The following is a 22,540-nucleotide window of genomic DNA, read 5'->3' as shown; positions in this document are numbered from 1 at the left end:
CAGTCTGTTTTTTTTATTTAAATATATATAATGTAGCCATTTAATAAACAACAGCTATTAGACTTTCGATGAAAACAGAAAACTTGGATGTGGTCGAGAGCAAACCACAATATGCTGTCTTCTCTTCCAAAAGTCAATGTTTCACCTCTGCACACCAGAGCAGACGAGCAGAGGGAGAAAATAATTCCTGGTTGTGGAAATGGGCAATGGAGATGTGGAATTTGAAACATTTCTGATCCAGGTCCAGCCACTGTTTACCCTGCAGTCAGGCTATGACATCAGAGCAAGGACTTTATAAAAGAGCATGTGCACAGAGCCAGGCAGTGAGAAAACAGTAACACAAGTAGAAAATCTCATTGTGCTGGAACCTATAGCAGAAAATGATGGACAAGCTACAGAGAGACCGAAACAGTCTGATGGCATGGGCACTGCTGTTTTACCTAGGCTCACAGGTGAGAATCTAGTTGCATGTATGCATTTTGGCAGTGAAAATATTTCTGATGTGTGTGTTCAGCTTTTTTTTTTGTGCAACAGATGTGAGATTAGGTCTGGTTACGGTTTTGTAAACTGTTATGCTCAGAGTCAAGAGGAAGAGGTTACTTTAATGTTTCTTTATCAGGGACTTTTTGAGGGACATTTTGCCTCAGAGAGTTCATTAATAAACAGGGTTTTCCAGTACAAACTGAATGAAATGGGAAATTAAAGCTTAATTAAAGTGTCATTGTTCTGTACAAATGGATGATTTTCATCTTAAGCTTATTGGCTCTAACACTAGCTTATAATTGAAAGCATGTTTTTTGTGTTCAAAGCCTGGGAATATTTACCGTCAGTGATTCGCATGAGGGATTTTTTTTCTTTCCCTTTTGCTTCTCCTTATGCTATGAATTTTTTTTAACAAAGCTGCATGTTTTAAAAACCAGCAGTGATATTATTAGAGGCATTCATGAAAAATAAAGCATTAATGGAAACTTACAGTGTATATTACAGTAATGCTTGATTATTGAAACTGCATTCAAGCATTGGACACATGGTATTATTGAGCACATGTACAGATTGTGTAGATTTTACCCATACACTGATGCTCTGTTGCATTCATTACATAACAAGTCTTCCTGTATCCTGTCTTAGGTGTGCTGTCAGCAGTGTGGCAGCCCATGTCAGTGCCAAAGCTCTCTACCAGACTGCCAGGAAGGCGTTCCTCTCATTCTCGATGGGTGCCAGTGCTGTCAGGTGTGTGCGCGGCAGCAGGGTGAGGCCTGCAGTGAGCTGTTTCCATGTGACATTCAGCGCGGCCTGCAATGTGACTATAGCGCCAGCTTCCCTGGAGACCCAGGAGAGTGTGTCAGTGAGTTTCCACCACCTAATACACTGCATTAACATTATGGTTACAACCATAAGCTCCACCCATAGCTCTTGACTAACATGACAAGGTCAGTTACTATCATAATTTTGGGATGGCACATATTATTCATCATTTGTAATGTTGGTCTGAGCATTTGATTTATCTTTTGAGATGTCCTTTGAGTATTTCATCATTTGAGTATTAAATAATAGTTTTAATTATGCCAGGGTTGTACTGAATCTCAAATGTAAAAAAAAAGTTTTCTAAATTCTAAATATAATAATATAATGTAAAATAATAATTATATATTTTTATAGTTTATGAGTACAATTGTATTTGTGTTTTGATTAAGCATTTGAGCAGCTATTTAGAGAATTTGATTTATTATGCCATCATTAATAATTGTAATTTAAAATTTTAATGGGGAAAAACTTCAATAAAACCTAAACAAAAAAAAAGCGATAGAATTATGACAGGGTAAAAGCAATGACAATCTAAAATTTTAACCTGACATTCATTTAAAATAATAAAATGAATGAGTTCAACTCTAAACAAAGTTTAAGTGAATATATTTTTTTACAGAGAGGGAACATGAAATACAAAGCCAGTAAGGCCTGTCTAGGAAGCAGAACTTACAGCTTCTGTGCTAAACCTTTCACAATAAACCTTTATGAGAACTCAAGGACATTTAGACCTTCTGTATTGCATATCGTGTCATCAGTGTAATCTTTTGAACCTTTGTTTTTAGGTCAGAAGGAGCTGGGCTGTGAACATAATGGAGTCTCTTACCAGGAAGGCCAGGTATTTCAGCCCTCCTGTGCTCTTCAGTGTCGTTGTTCAGGTGGAGGGGTGACCTGTGTGCCCCGGTGCAGTGAAGATGTTCTCTTGCCCACCCCAGACTGCCCTCATCCTCGAAGGGTTCAACAACCAGGAAAATGCTGTAAAGTGTGGGTGTGTGAAAATATGGACAACACAGTGCTTCAGGACGCTCATATAGGTACTTTATTAACTGTTTATGTGTCCAGCAAACAAATCAAGACATAAAACATACACAAAGGCTGTTGTTGATGTAATAGTTGGCCTACTCCATGAGCTGAAATGAAAACCGTCTCTCTTCTTTTGGGATTTTGCATAAATCTTTTTACATGTTTCTTATTCGAATCTCTGAGAACTCTGAATTACATTCCCGTCTGTGGGATTTTGACCATTTAATTGAAAATGTCTTGCCAAGATGGAACCCAAAAGCACAAATTCTAGCTTCTACCCGAAGCCAACTTTCCATGATTCATAACAAGACTCATGTCTGTGTAGTTTAACAATTAAACTCCAAAAAAACCAAACAGAGCATGGAAGGTGTTCAAAGGCAATGCCACCCAAGTTAAATCAGCTGGAATGGTACATTTTGTTCAGAATGTGTTTACAGTGAGGACGTTAACAGATCCATGTGCACAAAACACTGCCAATAAATGGCTGATTATCATCTCGTAGGGATAGAAGTATTTGGTATTGCTTCTTTGGGATTCTCATAACAATTACTGTCAGATGGTAAGAGCTGGTTACAAAATAATACAACTCGATAAGGTTTACTGAGATAAGAATGAATATTTAAGTTCAACATGAAATCAGAATTGATACTATGTACTTTTCTTTCTAAATACACATTTCACGACAGTTCTGTGTGTTATTTTAACCCTTGTCCTTTTAAAAAATCTTGTCCTTGTAAATCTGTCATTATGCTATATTATCACCAAATATTGGATTCAGTTTTTTTTTTTTTTTTTACATGTTTTCTTTCAATTAGCATAGGTTTTATATTTATTTTTGGAACTGATAAGTCAAATGGCTCATTGATCTGAGCTTCCTCACTTCAGTTTTTGATTGAAAAAATTATACAAATAATTATTTGTGGATAATTTCGGCAATATTCACTCAAAAACAGTGCATAAGCTCAGATCAATTCATCCATTCCAATCAATTCTAAACAAGAAATACAAAACCTGTGCTAATTGAAAGAATGTTGACAAAAAGAGTGAACCCAATATTTGGTATTAATATAGCATAACAAGGGATTTGTTTTTGGGATGGCAGCTTCAGGGAGTGACCAGACATTGCCTGCAGACTCTGCATACCAAACCAGACCTGGTTCAAACTGCATAGACCAGAGCTCAGAGTGGAGTGCTTGCTCACACACCTGCGGGCCTGGAATATCTACACGGGTTTCCAATCAAAACCTGGCCTGTCGCCTGGAGATGCAGATGCGCTTGTGTATGATCCGACCCTGTCAGCCTGTTCTCCAAAGAAACCCACAGGTATGTCTCCTATCTACCATAGGATGCTTCGGTTTTGACCAGTCAAAACATTCTCTAACTAACTTCTATGTTTCAGTGGCCCAGGAGGAAATGTCAACCCACCTACAGGTCAGCGACCCCGGTGCGGCTTTTCCACCAGGGCTGCTATAGTACACAGTTCTACAGGCCCCGTTATTGTGGCACATGTAAAGACAACCGTTGTTGCACTCCTTACCACACTGGCACAGCACTGGTCACTTTCCGCTGCCCTGGAGGAAGACTGCTTAATCATGCTGTCATGACCATCAGCTCCTGCATCTGCCATTACAACTGCCCCTATTCATCTGGAGGGGCATATAGAGGGTCTCCCTTCTTGGGTTAGACACTCACTCTCTTATAGGCTGACTTTGGGTCTAGTAGATTCATATTGGACGCTCTGGGTTTTACATGTCTTTTTGCGTGTTAGTTACACGGACCCAACTCAAGATTTGAAGTTTCATTTTACTGACTGACAAAAACCCTGTTCGACTTAAAGCACTGAAGAGCACATAAGCCATTTGAGATGTGACTGTTTTTTTTTTTCATGACATGTGGTGGAATTCAAATAGGTTATGAGCTTAAGATGTGCCTGAAATGACAGTTGTTTTAGAAAAAAAATAAAATTATGTAAATGAGATAAAATGTTTTCTCCTGGTCAAGAAACAGGATTTAAGCAAAGAAACTTTAGTCTTAGATTTGAAATTTACCTGAAATAGCATTGCACATAGAAGAAGCAATGTTTAGATGCCACGCGAAATTTAGACAATTTTTTTGTTTACAGTTAAATGGAGACAGGGGTAGCCGCAGGTCGAAGCAATGTGAGTGGCAAAAGGTGGCATGCTGAAAGTTGAATTCTACATCAGCAACTAATCCCTCTAGCCACCAATAACTCTAAACAATTAGAAAACCTTTTATCCACACCTTACCTTTCATCTTTGGCCACACCCACTGCTTCCGCCTGCAGTTATCCCTACTTAGTTAATTGTGGCCTCTTCACTTGTATTTACTGCAGGCTTTTATTTGAAGACTGACACTAGCCATACTTTAGTGTTTACTAATTTCTTGCAAAAGGATTGACTGTATATATATGTAAATACTTGTTTATGTCTGTATGTTTCTTTCATTAATACTAGAACCTTTAATATTTGTGTTCATTTAGCGAATTTTAAGTTTCATTGCACTGTCAATTGCCACCTCACAACCTTGCAGTCAAAAGTTAACAGTGTTTTCAGACCTTAAGAAAACGATTTTTTTTTTAATCTCATCATAAATTCTCAGTAATAAATGTTTTGTGCTGTGTGCCTGTCTCCTTTTATTGGGGTCTAGTAGCTCTATACTGAATTCCCACCACGAGTCTCTCACTCTACAGTTTAGTTTCAGTAAGTCATGTCAAAGCAGAAACTAAATCAGCAAACTATCATATAAAAAACATTGCAAGAATAAGATGTTTTGTTTCCAGTCGAGACTTGGAGAAACTTGTTCATGCCTTTATCACCAGCAGGGTGGACTATTGTAATAGTCTCCTCACAGGCCTTCCCAAAAAGACCACTAGACAGCTGCAGCTCATCCAGAATGCCAGAAAATCTGAGCACATCACACCAGTCCTCAGGTCCTTACGCTGGCTCCCAGTTACATTTAGGATTGATTTTAAAGTACTTTTACTCATTTATAAATCACTCAATGGCCTAGGACCTAAATACATAACAGACATATTCACTGAATATACAACTAAGAGACCACTCAGGTCATTAGGATTGAGTTAGTTAGAAATACCAAGGGTTCACACAAAACAAGGGGATTCCACATTTAGTTAATATGCCTTCCGCAGTTGGAATCAGCTTCCAGAAGAGATTAGATGTGCCAAAACAATTTAAATCCAGGTTTAAAACTCATCTGTTTAGTTGTGCATTTATTGAATGAGCACTGTGCATTGACCGAACTAATTGCACTATAATTTATGTTTAAATTCATTATCTGTTCTTCACTGTTTTAAACTAATTTTAAAACTCTTAAATCATTTTCGAAGTATTTCAATTCCTTGTTTCATTGTTGTGATTTCTGTTCTTATTGTTTTCTTTTCTTTTATGTAGCGCACTTTGAATTACCATTATGTATGAAATGTGCTGCTGTGTATAAATGAACCTGCCTTGCCCAACAGTGATTCAGAAGTGTAACGCTGCCCTCTCTTGTTTTTACGAGGAAAGGCAAGCAAGAATTAGATGCTCTAGTTTGCTCTCGGTAGAATTTGTTCCATTTTGTAAGGTATTACTGTATGAACAAGAATGGAAAATACAACAGAAATAAAGAGGATATTCAGTGGAATGATAATAAGAGAGAGATTGTTTTATTACATGAACCCCGGGTATAACTAAATAACCATAGGCTATATAGGCTAATTACGATATATAATTATATAATAACTTTATAATTAAATACAAAGCAGACATATTCACTGAATATAAACCTAAGAGACCACCCAGGTCATTAGGATTGAGTTAGTTAGAAGTACCAAGGGTTCACACAAAACAAGGGGATTCCACATTTAGTTATTATGCCTAATTATATTAGTTATTATAATTATAATAATAAATAATAATAATTATTATTATTATTATGTATATATAATTCATAAAAGCTGTTTTTTTTTTTTTTTACAAATTAGTTCAAACTCAAAGTTCAGAGTTCAACGTTTTTTTTTACGCACATGTGCCTTTCTCAGTCAAGACATCTCAACGTGCTCACACTTCCTGTAACATATTCATGTGCGAGAATGTCAAGCATCTCCATCCTCTAGCAAGAAAGTCTGATGATCGTTTTTAATGAACGATGGCGTACAATTCAACCTGCAAATCAGTCGATTTTGGTTTTACTCAAAAGTTTTTGCCCTCGGTCTACGTGACTGTTTTCATTCTAGGAGCAATTGGCAACTGTTTGGGGCTGAAATCTATGTATAATAACTGGAGGAAAATTGGTAATGTAAATATCTTTGTGCTCAACCTTTGCCTGGCGGACATTTTATATATTTTAACCCTGCCCTTTTTGGTGGTTTACTACGCTTCCAAAAGCTGGAAATATGGAAATGTTTTTTGCAAGATTTTAAGATTGTGTTTCTGCATCAACCTGTACGGCAGCATTGGTTTCCTCACATGCATCAGTGTTTACAGGTATCTCGGCATCGTGCACACTTTGAGAGTTAAAGGCAGAATTACAGCGAGACTCTCCATGCTGATTGTTACGCTGGTTTGGTTTTTAGTTTTCCTTCAGTCTCTCCCGGATATGTTCTTTGACAAAACCTTCTTCAAAAACAAAACATCATGTTATGACACAACTTCGGACATATACATCAGGGAATACCTGAAGTACAGCATCGGAAAGACGGTTCTTGGATTTGGGATCCCGTTGTTAATAATGTTATGCTGTTATGGGCATGTGGCGTTTATTCTGATGACAAAGAAAGACATCGATGTCATCTTGAAGCTGAGGTGTATCAGACTGGTTGTCATCCTGACCCTGCTCTTCTCTGTTTGTTTCATCCCTTACCACATTTTTAGGAATCTAAACCTGGTAACTCGTATCTCCAAACTGGACGGCGTATGTCAGAAATGGTATAACTCTATGTACATCGCAAACCAAGTTGGTAATGGATTGGCATGCATGAATAGTGCGATCAACCCACTGGTTTACTTCTTTAACAGTGATGATTTGCTGATGAAGTGCTTTATAAAGTGCGGACGAGGCCGCCAATCTGCTGCCGTCTCTTTTGAGGAGGACTCTGCCTTACGGAAGAAAACTCCCGACAGCATGGTCAAGAAATAGAGATGAATGGAGTTTCTTTGTTATGTTTTGCCCACTTATCAACCCGAAAACATATCTGTTCATCGAGATTATGTACACTGAATGAAACAATTCTTATCTAGATCATCTTGATGTAATGTGGTTATTTGGGGCCTTGCTTTTGTCACAGGATGTGCTTGCACTTTATTCTGAGAAACAGAACTGATTTTGTTCTAATTTTGGTTCCGCTTTAAAAGAAAGGTCATTTAATGTGGTGTCTTGCAATGCTTTTTTTACACATTGAATGATTGAAAATGCATTTTTGCTTTTATGTTTGCACACATTTCTTTATGTATAGCCTAAATTCAGAAGAACTTCAAAAGTGATTTTTGTCATGTACATTCATCAATCACAGTAATGCTCTAGGTTTCTAAGCAGCATGTTGCTACTGAAACAAACACAAAGGGACCTATTTTGAGTTTTTATTACATAGGCCAGTGCAGATGAACAGTGTTATAATATCCACATTAAGATATGACACACAGCAAATATGACTGCCATGTGGTAAAGTAAAAGCAAAACTGAAAGATCTGAAATTTCCTCAACTCTGACAAGTTAGATAGATTGATTGATAGATAGACTTGCATCCAAACACATGAACAAAACCATGCAAGGTAAATATATATTAAATCTAAAAATATTGGTTCTCGCCAACAAAATGAACATATTATACACAATTTTAAAGAAAATGTACCTTTGTATGATTGTCAATTTTGGTATTGTGTTGTCCCCACGTCCAACATAAAAAAACTGCACTCTGAAAAAAAGAAGTTCTTTATTATGCCAATTATTTTAACACAGATTGTAAATATAGGTTATGTTTTGTACATTTTTTGTTTATATTCTTTTTTAAAAAAAAAACATGGATCATTGATAATCTAAGATCAAGTTTATTGTCAAAGCAATAAATACTGAGGAAATGCTCATTGCTGTCACTGTTGTTGTTTACTTATGGAGAAACAATTATAACAGTCCTCAGTGATGTTCATGAATGTCATTACCTCTTGCTTCAGAGGGTTGAAATGGTGCATCAATAAAAATATTCTAGCAGATACTATTGTCATGCTGTAGAACTTATCGTTCTTATTAAAATAACTCCACATGATCAAACCTAACAATATCTTATATTGAAAAACTTAAACATGAAATTGACATAAACTAGTGGTTGATAATGCATGAAACCTAAATGCCTGTGGTTATATAAAGTGGTAAATGGTCTGTGGAAAACATAAAGGTTAAAAGTCAGAAACATAACCTTTGCTGCTGTTGTGAGTAGCCTGTGCTTGCTGAGCATGTCAACTCTTGGTCTGGCAGACATTAAAGGACAGGGCCAGGCGGCACAGATCATATGTCTATGTGTCATCAGGGTGGGGGATGATAGGGAAGAGAACGCACAAGCTTCTCCCGTTTAGTTAGCTACATTAAAATGAGCATCTGAAATACATCACACAGCACAAGTTAGGGATTGATATTTACGGTTATCTGCGAGTTTTCCCTAAAGATGGATACATTTGCGAAGGAGTTCCACAGACGAACGCGTTGTGACAGTGCCGGTGAGTTCAAAGTGTGACAACCAGAGATTGAAACTAACTTTTTCACTCACCAGCCAATTTGGCTCATACATTTTAAGTTACTGGCCATTCATAACTTATATTAGCCAAAAAACAACAACATGTTAAACCCGGAAATAAACCAGCTGCTTGAGGCTGTCTATGCTGGATTTAACAAAGTGACCATTCAAAAATCATTTTAAATCATCAAAAATCATCAAAAAAACTAATATATATATATATTTATTTATTTCATAATAATATAATTTAATTTACTTTACTTGTGAATTTAATTTACTTTTTGTGTGTTTCAGAACATGTTCTTTTTACTATATGTAAAATTAAATAAAAAAATATATACTTTACTATATACTATATACTCATGTATGCATTTTATTTCATTAAAAAACTAATTTATCTTGAAAGTAGTTACATATTTTACATAGTTACATACCCTTTCATATTTTCTAGCGGAAGTTGTCATAGTTGGGTAAACAAGAGGGTAAAAAATAGAAAGAATTTGATACGATGCTGATGACCATTAATCAATTTCGATGTCTTGATTCACTATTAATTCACATGAATAGGCCTACTGTACTTACTTTTCTTGGGTTAAATTCAGTATTTTCTTGCATTAATTAATACGCCTCTTTGCATTGAATTTAAAACCCTTTTCTCCATTTAACCTTAGGTACTACACTAATTGTATTAGGCTATACATAATAACGGAAAATGGGATACAATTCATAACAAAAACGGTTGATCTGCATGTTTGTCTTCGGCGTGATAATCAATGCATGTTTGTCTCACGCAAAAAATGTGAGAGTTAGCAGCCCTGCTTTGTCATCGTTGACACAAAAAAAGCCTTCACCTGATGAACATGGTCATCAGTAATAACGTCCTTAATTAAATTAACACTGTTTTTGAGCAGTCAGGTACGGAGCCCCTCTGGTCCCATTTTGTCAAAAAAAATATATACAACTAACTCGTGGCCTCAAAATTAGTTATATCGTGGCCTTAAGATTAGTTAACTCGTGGCCTCAAGATTAGTTAACTCGTGGCCTCAAGATTAGTTAACTCGTGGCCTCAAGATTAGTTAACTCGTGGCCTCAAGATTAGTTAACTCGTGGCCTCAAGATTATAGTTAACTCGTGGCCTCAAGATTAGTTAACTCGTGGCCTCAAGATTAGTTAACTCGTGGCCTAAAGATTAGTTAACTCGTGGCCTCAAGATTAGTTAACTCGTGGCCTCAAGATAAGTTAACTCGTGGCCTCAAGATAAATTTACTCGTTTAATTAATTCAGGAACTAAACATCATCATGTTCCTTAGAGATGCAAGCAGCATTGTGACTGTGTTTGGAATTATTATTATTTTTTGGCAAAAACAGCTAATATGGTGTCTAAGAAAAGTCTCTTGATATACACTTATTGTTTATTGTTGTATAAAATCAATATTACATTTGTAACCATGCTGATTTAAAGAAAAAATGGCACTCTTCATGTGATATTGATTTACTTTATGAAACGATATAACTTAAATATATAATTTATCTTGAATTAAGTGAGCATTCTTATAATGCATAATAGACTGAATCTTACAGTGAAAGATGCGTGCACTCTGTAGGTGTTTGGTTTGGGTTTTGTAATATAGGCCTAACGTTACTCGATAATGTCACAATGTCTCACAAGTTCAGTATTTGCGCTAATTCTTGGCTGATTTGGCATACTTTGACTCCTAACCCTAGCGTTGTGGGTTTGAGTCTCAGACTGGCAATACCATGACTAAGGTGTCCTAGCTTGAGCAAGGCACCGATCCTCCGACTGCTTCCCGGGCGCCGCAGCATAAATGGCTGCCCACTTCTCCGGGTGTGTGTTCACAGTGTGTGTGTGTGTGTTCACTGCTGTGTGTGTGCACTTTGGATGGCTTAAATGCAGAGCACAAATTCTGAGTTTGGGTCACCATACTTGGCTGTATGTCAATTCACTTTACATGAACTTCCCCAAGAAATGAATGAGTGAACATAATTTACGAGAAGTAACACGCCACATTGACTAGTGATTTGACAGCGTTTCCGGCCACAGCTGATTTTTACCCTAATTTTGCGGGTTTGCAGGTGTTAATTTCAAACCCTGGTGACAACAACTGATGGATGAGTGTGAAACAGGCAACAGATAGGCTAGATAGAACTGATAAAGTTTACACACCGCATAAGCTGTCAGAATAAGGCAAAGCTTTTTTATGTTGATAATTTGTATTTTGGCTGGTGTATTAGTGACATTTGGTTGAACAGTTTGCTACGTAGAGCTAGAACCAGTAAAAAAAAATGAGTAACTTGTTTATTTGAGCTAATAAGGAGCACACGCAACACATGTGGTCATGGGCGTTGTGTGTGACATCCAGGAAGTCTCAGGGCGAAGGTGTCGGACATCACACTCAAAGGGGAACAGCAGTGAGTGCACACTACACCTGCTTGCTTGTACGACAGCTTCCTGATTACTGTGAACTATTGTTAACAGGAAACACACAAACCAGAACATGAAGACCCTTAATTGTTCTACAAATAAATATAAACACTTGAAAACTTCAAAGTACACTTCATAAAAAAAATAAACATTTGAATGACACAACAACAGATATATTGTTCAACGTTAAGATATAAATGGTGTTCACCTCTACAGAGTGGTTACTTTACAATATATCTTTGACTGTGTGAACTTGAGAACTGGGAACTTGGGAACTGAGATGCTTAAAAAATAAATTCTGAGAAAGGTTAAAGAATTATTAGTTTGCAGATGTTTCACAATCTTTAATCTGTATCATGGAATAATGTTTTTTTTTTTGAATGAGACATTTTTGTGAGTCTTTTTTTGGTGACATTAAGTTTAACTAACCCGCTAGCGCTTAGAAATGAAAGTGCATGCGTCTCGCGAAAGAACAAAGTTTTGGTTGTGCTTCGTCTGTGCTTCTCTGCGTGGATGAATGTGGTCACACACACTGCTGTATAGATAGACATCTTGTCAGAGCAGTTGTTTTTACAAAGGGCAATTTCCCATGGAGAGTTTTGAATGATCCACGGTCAATTTCGCTTGGTTTGATTTTGAGTTAAACTTGGAATTCTTATTTTTTTATTCACTTTGGTACTAATTTCACAAATAAGGTGTACATTTTCATAACTCTTAGCACAAAAATTCACAATAATACAGTACAGTAATTACAGTAGCATAAACTGCAGATGATACATCAGAAAACAGAACTATTTAACTAAATTCTTTTTGTATGTTATTATTGCAATGCACAGTGAGAGAATTATTTATCTAAATAATTGCAAAAACATTTTGATATCAAAATTCTAATATTAATAAGAGGATTTGCAAGCGTGCAGAAAAAGGCGTGTGAGCTTTGACTAAATTCCAACTATCTTGAAGACAATAACCAATCAGAAGTTTTCAAGAAATCAACAAATGTGTCTGTGATTGGCTACTTTGCTCAACGCTACAAAAACATGTTGTAAATAGACACTTTGATGCTCTCCAGAGTGCAAACACTTCTACACACTGGAGAGGTTGGCAAAATATCAGATTAAACTGTGGGTGCTCTGGCTGTCGCTCAAAGGTACTTTCCAATGTATGAGAAAATGGACATGTGGTGTTAGAATGGTGTCAGTTGAGTGTCTCAAGCTGAACGCTTGCAGCTGGCAGCCCTGCAACATCTATTGTGCACGCTTACCGAATTATGGTATCACCACATCACAGCACTCTATCTTAAATCATGTGCACTATTCCCCTCTAGCAACTGTACAGCACAGGCCTTCTACAGAGGATATGTTACATTATTAAGGCCGTGATATCAAAGGACACCTGGATCAGGGAGCAATCTGAAATCAGGCACATGCAGAATCAGACAGTACGTAAGTCTGTCTGCAGACTTGCTAATCTTATTTACAGTCCTGATCAAGCTGCTTCTGTACCTGGCCTCATTGTGCTCTACTTCACAGCTGTGGGATGATAAATGGGTCATGAACAGCTATATTGGTTCTTTCCCCTTTTAATCTGAAGATAATCTGACAGTTTATTTACTGTATAGGGTCTCCAACCCTAGATATACTTCGCTGCCTTTGATATCCCACAATCCTGTGCGTTCCATTCCGTGATTGTTGAGCTAAACAATAAAGATGGCCTCTGAAATGTATATTTCTGACAGCTTTTGCACTTATTTCTAGCGAGAAATCAATATTATAGTAATTAAATATTTGTTTAGTTATCACCAAAACTCGTTCTATTTTGTTGTAGATATAATTAAACCATTACGCTGCCTCAGAAGCCTGTCCGAAATCACTTTCATGAGGTGCCTTAGTACAAAAAAAGCTGCCTACAAAGCGAGGCAGCTGACTAGGCTTTTGGACGCAGCTTATGTTTATATATTTGCAGACTACAGTGTTCCTTTACATAGTGACATCGCCAACTAGTGCCTGGCATGCATAGGACAATGTTTTATTTACAAGAAAATACGGTTTCAGTTTTTCTAATTCAAAATTTCATGTTTAATTCAAAGTTATTTTGCTGTTTAATTTTAATTAGCTTATTTGTGAAAATGATTCCTAAACAAAAAATTTCAGTGCATAAATAATAACTTTTAGCATCAACATTCTGTTTATTGTTTATTGTATATGCATTTTGCATGTCTGCATGTATATGCGTCTGTTGTTCTTAGTCTTAAGAGTCAATTGGACTTAACTATTTTATATAGTTATATAGTAAATACGTATAATTATAGGCTATAAAATATATAGGCCAATTAAAAAATATATATATAATTTCATTGTATTTTACAAATTTGCAACTAAACACAGTGCATACATTCAAATTAGGACGCTGCTGGTCTAAAATATATACATGAAGTAAAATATTTGTACATAATGTTTTAAATGTTTCTTTTTGTTTAAGAAATTGTATATTTTTTGTCATGAAGCCACAATGAAGCTCAAAACCTACAAAGGGTTAACTAAGTCAATTACCCATTGGCAGCCAGGATTCTGTCTCTCCACCAACCCTGCCTCTCCTCCCAACTCTCTCCCGCCTCAGTCAGGTGACCTGAGCAGGAACAGGGTTGATGGGATCCCAGCCATGTGTTCTCAGTTCCTAAACACACAATCAGCTGTGCAGGTCCTAAAGACATGTCCACGGAGCAGAAGGAGCTCACACAGACACCACTGCTCAAGATATGGGTGCCAGGGATGGGCAGTTCTCTAGGCCAGAGGAGAGGCTGTAAGTGAGGGTCTAACTTAATTCACCTGCATTTCCTGTCTATATTTGCTTATTCCCTCTCCTCTAAAATTCTTGGGCACTATGAGGGTTAATCTCTTGTAGACGATCAACATGGGTGTTGTGAACTTCAGACCTGCCTGCTTCTTTTGTCTACATTTAATTGCCTCTTGAAGTTGCAGCAATTTGTGTTTTTGAGAGTATTGTTTCTTCTGTTGTGGCAACGGGATGATCAAGAATATTAAGTACTTGAGCTGGCTTCAAGACTCATGTGATTCCTTGGTTACTGTGGGATGGTCTTTCAGTAGTTTTCATACTCTGTGGAATCCAAGCCATTTGAGTAACCCTGCTGTCTCATTACAAATCATTATAAATTTAATAATCTGATGATGAAGATGTGCTGTTTTCAGTGAAGAAGTCCTGTATGTTCTTAGAAGTTAATCCGGCAGCCACCGCCTTGTACCGCTTAGTTTTTCCTCAATTCTCTCAAATGTAACAGACTATCAGATTAATTTTGCATAGGCATTATTTTGTGAATGAATATATAATCTCCTACTCCAACATCTTCAAGTGATTAAACATTGTTCAAACTTTAATGTCAATGTTTTCTACTGGTCCACAGCCTCACGACCCCAGTTTACAAACTGTCCCACAATGATTGTGATGGTTGGTCTGCCAGCCAGGGGAAAAACCTACATCTCCAAAAAGTTAACCCGATATCTAAATTGGATTGGAGTCCCAACTCAAGGTGAGTGTATGTGAAATTAATGATCAGCAAGTATTTGGATTTGTTTATGTTTGTGGTATATGTGCATAAATACTGTATGTGTATGTGTGTATGTATAAAACAAACCTATACATTTTTTCAGCATTATTTAATTTTAAATAAAACTCTATACATTTAGTGTGGAAATATATGTAGAAATATCTGCTAACAAATTTTTTGTGTGTGCGTTTTGTTTTTATTCATGTAAAGTCTTTAATTTGGGTCAGTATCGAAGGGAAGTTGTGCAGACTTATAAGAACTATGAATTTTTTCGTCCTGACAATGAAGAGGCCATGAAAATCCGCAGGTACAATACATTAGGAATGATTGTATATACCTTCTAAATAAACTGTTATTTGATTATGAAACCTGTCTCGTGTGCATATCTATGTATTGTGTAATTTGTTCAGTGCATATGTGTATTATGTGTTCAGATCCTGTGCCACAAATGCTCTTAAGGACATTGCCAATTACTTCACTAAGGAGCAGGGACAAGTTGCAGTGAGTCAAGAATGTAATGAATAACAAATCTTCTTGTTTGTCCAAGCTATGATTTAAAATAGTCAAGATACTATATGAATCTGAACCTGACTTTACATCCAATACAACTGAGAATTTACCAGTTTAGTCTGGGACTCTCAGCATTCTTATTGAGGAGTCAACCAATCATTGAGGCAAATCAGTCTCTGACAAATACACTTCACAGGTATTTGATGCCACCAATACTACAAGGGAGAGGAGAGGAGTCATTATCAGCTTTGCCAAGGAGAGGGGCTATAAGGCAGGTGCAGGTTTTTGCTTATTCAACAGACTGCTTTATGTATCAATGTGATGATTGATGGGATGTTTTTTTTAAGACTATAACTTTCCAAGTTATTTTATCAAACATATTGTAAGTACTAGAAGAGATTGTTGTGCTCCAAGATTCAGAGTTTGATTGAGATATCGAACTGATTGTGTCAATGTGCTTAGCTACAGGGTAACAACAGCAATTTAGTGTTTTGTGATGCATTGAAAAAAAAATCATTTTGAAATCACTTAAATTGCTGTCATTTAATAATTTATAAAACTATTTCCTTTCATAAAAATGTTTTATGTCCAGGTATTTTTCATTGAGTCGGTTTGTGATGACCTAGAAATCATTGAGGAAAATATAATGGTGAGATTTTATTTTATTAAACTATTTGTGATGTTAGACTATTAAAATAGTTTTGAACATACAGTACTTTAGAATGAGATGGCTTTTGTTTATTATTATTTCCGTGTTTTTTGACAGCAAGTGAAGCTGAGCAGCCCAGATTATGAAAACTACGATAAAGAAGAAGCACTGGTGGACTTTCTGAAGCGTATTGATTGTTACAAATTGTCCTATGTCCCCCTGGATGAGGAAAAGGACAGGTACCCTGCTGCTGAAGTCTCAAATGTAAGATGATGCATCAATTCCAATCCTCTGTCTCTGCATCTGTTTCATAGGCACCTCTCCTTCATTAAGATCTTTAACGTGGGATCCAGGTACCTCGTGAACCATGTCCAGGATCACATTCAGAGTCGTATAGTGTACTACCTCATGAACATCCACGTCACTCCACGATCCATCTATCTGAGCCGCCATGGAGAAAGTGAGCTAAACCTGCTGGGAAGAATCGGCGGAGACTCAGGCCTCTCTTCACAAGGACTAAAGGTTATTTAGATCCTAAACTAAATGTAAAATCTTTGTCAAAGTGGAATAGTTTACACTTGTTGAGGGTGAAAACTGTTTTCGAAACCTTGGTTTTCACAGTCCACATTCCAAACAAAAACAGTGTTTTTTTTGGGAGAGCATCTTCAAAAGCTCAATTTTTGCAGAATAAAAATGCTGTCTCAGTATAGATGAAAGGCCAAAACATAAAGAAATTAGACACTTTCAGATTTAACCGGATTGTGGATGTAGCCTTAATTCTAGCATACAAAGCCATGCATTTCTGTGATTTGAATCTTCCTTGAACACACAGATATAGATTAGACTTGTGTCTGTCTTGTTGCTTAGTACGCTAAGGCCCTTGCAGAGTTTATCAGGGGTCAGTCCATCAAGGACCTGAAGGTGTGGAGCAGCCACATGAAGAGGACCATACAGACAGCAGAAGCACTGGGCGTACCGTATGAACAGTGGAAGGCACTGAATGAAATCGATGCGGTAAGCTAGTCACGCTCTGTATTAAAGGTGTATGCATGTGAAATACAAATGTCAAGAAAAACCATTGAACTCCATTGCACATTTTAAGGGGGTATGTGAGGAGATGATGTACGAGGAGATTCAGGCAACCCATCCAGAAGAGTTTGCCTTAAGAGACCAGGACAAGTACCGTTACCGATATCCAAAGGGTGAAGTGAGTCTTGTACACAACACAACAGTGTTAAAATGAGTTTATGTGGGAAAGTACACTGCCTGTCAAAATTTGGGGATAATTAATTTAATTTCTTCTACTTGTCAAGGCTGCATTTATTTGATCAAAAATACAGTAATATGGTATTATTACAATAATAATAATAATAAAAAAAAATATTATTACAATCTAAAATGATTGTTTGTTTTTTTAGTTTTATATACATTTAAAATGTAAATGTATTCCTTTGATGGCGAAGTTGAGTTTTCAGTTTTCAGTCTTTAGGGTCACACGATCCTATTGTTGGTCAATAAGAAGATTTCAATAAAATGAATCAAGTAATATGTTTATTCAGCAAGTATGCACTAAATGATCAAAAGTGACAGTAAAGACATTTACAATGTTGCAAAATATTTCTATTTCAAATAAATGCTTTTTTATTAAAGAATCCAAAACAAATTATTTTTAACAATGCTAATAATAAGAACCATTACTTAAAATTGAGCACCAACAGTAATTAATAGTACTGTATCAAATCAAAATATTAAGATATGAATATGAAGATTGGAGTAATAGCTGGTTAAAATTTGTTATTTTAAATTGCAGGATATTACTGTTTTTACAAACTTTTGACCTTTTTGAGTTTTGCCCTGTTCTGTGTTCTGCAGTCGTATGAAGACCTGGTGCACCGTCTGGAGCCAGTCATAATGGAGCTTGAGAGACAAGAGAATGTACTGGTCATCTGCCACCAGGCAGTCATGCGTTGTCTACTGGCCTACTTTCTGGACAAGAGTGCAGGTCTAAACAAGAAACAGCCAGCAATTGCTGTCACTGACTATGGAACACACTTTGTCACTGTAATAGCATCTTTCATCTAATTTATACATCTCTGATTTCTCCACAGATGATCTACCATATCTAAAGTGTCCTCTGCATACTGTTCTCAAATTGACTCCATTAGCGTACGGTGAGTAGGCATAGTTATGGTTTTATTTCAAACATGGCTTGTTCCATGGTTAATGTGGGGTCCTGATGTCTTTTAAAAGTATGGAAATCTCTTATTGTTTTCAGTCTTAGAGAACTACTCTGTAGATATATTAGAGAAAGAATTATGATCAAATGAACCCAGCATGAAAAGTAGCTACTGTAGCAGCATTTAGGTCAGTACCACCTTCATTACTATATGAATTAAAACCACAACATAACATTATAATTCTGATTTAATCTGTTGGAGTGGTATTTAGTTGATTGGATGCAACCCTGGATACTACAGGTTTGTCCCTCATTACATTATTCATGAAAAGTGCGACACATAATATGTAAGTGTGTTCTGTTCTTTTATGCTCTCCTTGCAGGATGCAAAGTGGAGTCCTTCTATTTAAACATCCAAGCAGTGAACACGCACAGGGACAGACCCCCAGTAAGTCATAAAATCCTACGGAGTGAAGAATTTTAATCGCTGATCAGTTTCTATAAGCGATTTCTTGTTTGCATTCCAGAATGTGAATATTGCAAGAAAGACGGAAGAAGCACTACAGACTGTACCTGAACATCAGTAATCACAAAAAAAATCTTAAATTCGCCATTTTTGCACAATCTACACACAGATTGTGTAAATGAATAACAAGGTGGGAGGAAGGAATCTAAGAAGACATAAGCATGTTTCCATTAAGATTATCAAGTCTTACAAACACACAAGTGGGATCTAAAAGTCTGATATCATAGCTGGGGGAAAAAACACATTCTAAAAAAAGACATAAGACATTCTGAAAGTATACATTTTTATACTTTATTCAAATTTTGTTGATAATATACATTTTCTTTACAAATGATATTAATTTTGTATTAAATTAGAAAATGCAAAACAATTTTGTTTTCATAATAGGACTCTCAGACTTTTGGATTCTACATTAGTTTTTAAAACTAAACAGTGAAAATCAAGAAGCCCATGTTTTTACTTTGTTGATAAGATGGTTGCATTGACAATGTTATAAGCTGAAATGATATTGCAACTAAAATGTTTAGTTAGAACAGGGAAAATCCCCATTGTTTGAAAGTGAATATCTGTTATTTGATTAATTTAATATCGTGTTAAAAGATTTGGGCAATAATTACGATTTATGCATTGATAAAGTATAGGAATCAGAAGATGATTCGGTTAACAGCACCATGGACAGCAACCAAATCAATCAATCTATAGGAGTCATCACGATATCACACATGAGCATTCTCAAGCCACTTTACTCCTCACAATTTGTTAATATATTAGTATGTTCATGGGAGCCTGTCCAAAAATCTTCTTCAATTTGAGATTTCTATATCCAAATAAATTTTAGACATAATTATGTAACAACTAAAATGTAACAGTCCTATATGCAGTCACGGGTTACTGGATTGCGTTTTTTTGTACCCCCACAATCGTGGCGAGACTCTGCGAAATGTTCAGTATGTACACGTAAAAAGAGCTCCCTTTGAAACCCACAAACACCTGCACATGATCTAAACTCATTTCTCATTATAAGCTATCGGAAAGTAACTTTTCCAATCTAAATGAGCATCCATCTCTCTCATGGCATTATCGTGGCATTATATTTGACTATCCACACTGTCATTTTCATCCTGCTTACTGTTGTTCCTTTTGGATGTGCGCATTTTGACGCGCACACACAGTCCCTCCAGGTAGCTGTACTTGTTATAGCATTAATATTCATAATTTTTCATAAATGTATCGTTCTGTGACATTTTCCTCTGATAAGTAAAATGTGAAGTTTGTCTTGAGTGACCGATGATAATTTGGGCAAAATAAACACTAAGAATTTGCCTGGTCACATTACATGCAAAAACGCACATACCTGTAGGGGCCTATACTGAAGAAGCACACAATTTCTGTACCAGTTGAATGGTATTTCATTCTTAGAATCATATGTGGTGTCTATCTACTTACAGAGCGTTTTTATATTGTATTTGGATGCATAAGTCAAATGGAAGGGTGGTATATAACATCTGTTTACAATCCTTTTAGTAATCACAAGTCTTTTTTGTGTTGTTAGTAGTTTTTATTATGCGTTACCCTGGAATCTTAGAAAGTTGTAATAAAGATTCCCACAAGGTATTCTGTATGGCATTCTGTATGAATTTCTCATTGCATTCCTTCTGGATTTTTGATAAACCTATGTCACACAGCAGTTTCGTAAAAAAAAAAGTGTGCCTTAAAGTGGCAGAGACACATTATTTTCCATATTAAGCTTTTTGTTTGTTTTTACAGATGTGGTAATATATTGGCACAGCAGTGAATTGTGTGTAAAAGCTAACATCTAAAATCCTCCAGTGGCCTTGTACAGTATTGACATTTAGTTCCATTCCATTCCTTTCATGAATAACTTTGATTCTGTTTTAATGTAAGATCTAGACCAAACAACTACAACTACAAGCAACAGCACAAATAAATACAATAGAGTAAAGATACAAACAATAAACAGTGATTTTCCGATTTTTCTTTTTTTAAGCAGGTCTAGCAAGTTTTTAAGTACAGAAATTGAATAATCAAATGTAAAACAGCATTGCATATTGGACTGTATAAATTAAAGATTATTCTTTATTAAAATGTATAAACGCTTTTTAATCAAGAGCAGTGAGTGATTTCTTTGTTGTTTGTTCGATTTATATAAAGACTGTCACTTTAAGAGAATGCACTGATCCAGTGCTCCGATACAGCCGGCCTATGTTCATCTTTGTGGATGGGCATCTAATGCTGGCTCCTTCAAAAGGAGGGCTGGAGAATTGTACTCGTACCTTCTTTGCCAGGAATTCCATCATTTGCTGCCAAAGGTGGTGTTATGATCACATTAACTCTGGACTCAGTACAAGTAGAAGTGGATGGGAAAGAAACTGAGATGCTGTCCACCAATCAGAGAGTATCTGTGGAGCTACACGGTTAAAGAGCACCACAGCTGTTGGATTGAGCTTGGGGTTGGTGTGCAGTTCCTCATTCTCTTTCATCACTAGAACCATCCCAAATAATTTCAAATGGAGGATTTGTATGGGTATTTCTTTCCAGGCCAGTTTCAACATAGTCATATGGAGGTCATAAGGGTTTCAAGGGATCAAGATGGTTTCCATCATGCACAAACAAATAAGAATGCTTCACTGGCTGTGGGCTTTGCTAAAGAAAGAAGATGAGCATTTTCCTGTCACTCTAAAAGACAAGAATTAAAGACTCACCCAGGAAGCGTAACTCAGCTCAGGGTAGTGCCAAAGATGGATGTACATAGAGAGACTTCTGGGCCAGTCCTATGAGAGCTATGTTGTGGATCGCCAGTAGAAAACCTTCACATCACGTCTCCACTTCTACAGTTACAAAAGGTACAGAAAAGACACTGGAACTTGAATCTTTTGCTATTTGACAGTGCAAAAACATTTGATGGGGAGAGCCTAAGAATAAACATGAGCTGTGATGAACTGAAGGATGTTTCAGAAGCATTGACTGATCCAAATATTTGCATTTTAATAAAAAAATTCCCTGAAGACTAATAGGAGTAATGGCCTTGCATTTTTTAAATGTATTAAAATAGAAAACGGTTATTTTAAATTCTAACTTTATTAAAACAAATTACTGTATTTATTGTAGTTTTGAATAAAGAGCTTTCTTTCAAAAACATAAAATCTCGCTAAACTTCTGAATGGTAGTAATCAGTGCATTTTTTTTATCAGTAAATTGACTATTTAATACAATTAATATTTAATATTCTTTTTGGGATGAGATGATAAAAAAATCACAGTAATCAAAATATCTTTTCTTTCTGCCAGTTAGTTTGCATAAATATGTGTGTGTGTGTGTGTGTATGTGTGTGTGTATATATATATATATATATATATATATATATATATATATATATATACAGTACAGACCAGACCAACAGTTTGTAAACATTACTATTTTTAATGTTCTTCTGCTCATCAAGCCTGCATTTATTTGATCAAAAATACAGAAAAAACAGTAATATTGTGAAATATCATTACAACTTAAAATAATAGTTTTCTATTTGAATATACTTAAATATATATATATATATATATATATATATATACAGTATGTG

The 22,540-nt window shown here is 36.1% G+C and overlaps 3 protein-coding genes across 8 annotated transcripts; all 3 read left to right on the top strand.

Annotated features, from left to right (window-relative positions):
* The first annotated feature begins 214 nt into the window (after positions 1-214).
* On the top strand, positions 215-4,968 carry LOC113065514 (connective tissue growth factor). The gene is made up of 5 exons (XM_026236812.1): positions 215-452; positions 1,129-1,345; positions 2,091-2,339; positions 3,431-3,651; positions 3,728-4,968. Exons 1-5 carry the CDS (start codon positions 381-383, stop codon positions 4,010-4,012), a joined length of 1,044 nt encoding a protein of 347 aa, XP_026092597.1. The 5' UTR covers positions 215-380; the 3' UTR covers positions 4,013-4,968.
* Positions 4,969-6,426: 1,458 nt separating this feature from the next.
* On the top strand, positions 6,427-7,585 carry LOC113065513 (P2Y purinoceptor 1). The gene has a single exon (XM_026236811.1). It carries the CDS (start codon positions 6,496-6,498, stop codon positions 7,483-7,485), a length of 990 nt encoding a protein of 329 aa, XP_026092596.1. The 5' UTR covers positions 6,427-6,495; the 3' UTR covers positions 7,486-7,585.
* A 1,294-nt stretch (positions 7,586-8,879) lies between these two features.
* LOC113065511 (6-phosphofructo-2-kinase/fructose-2,6-bisphosphatase 1) lies at positions 8,880-20,556 on the top strand. 6 transcript variants are annotated; one of them, XM_026236806.1, is made up of 15 exons: positions 8,880-9,056; positions 14,136-14,318; positions 14,938-15,063; positions 15,292-15,388; positions 15,516-15,582; positions 15,788-15,862; positions 16,184-16,240; positions 16,358-16,479; positions 16,555-16,762; positions 17,108-17,254; positions 17,343-17,447; positions 18,113-18,242; positions 18,349-18,411; positions 18,800-18,864; positions 18,944-19,003. In XM_026236806.1, exons 2-15 carry the CDS (start codon positions 14,228-14,230, stop codon positions 19,001-19,003), a joined length of 1,413 nt encoding a protein of 470 aa, XP_026092591.1. In that variant the 5' UTR covers positions 8,880-9,056; positions 14,136-14,227. The 6 variants fall into 6 exon arrangements, with proteins under 6 accessions (XP_026092591.1, XP_026092592.1, XP_026092590.1 ...); XM_026236807.1 differs by lacking the exon at positions 14,136-14,318; XM_026236805.1 differs by lacking the exon at positions 8,880-9,056 and having other exon boundaries at positions 14,228-14,318; positions 18,944-20,556.
* Positions 20,557-22,540: the final 1,984 nt, after the last annotated feature.

This window comes from Carassius auratus, chromosome 48, assembly GCF_003368295.1.
Source record: "Carassius auratus strain Wakin chromosome 48, ASM336829v1, whole genome shotgun sequence".
NCBI classification, from domain to species: domain Eukaryota; kingdom Metazoa; phylum Chordata; class Actinopteri; order Cypriniformes; family Cyprinidae; genus Carassius; species Carassius auratus.
The sequence above is the reverse complement of the archived record's forward strand: the minus strand, read 5'-3'. Positions and strand labels throughout refer to the sequence as shown.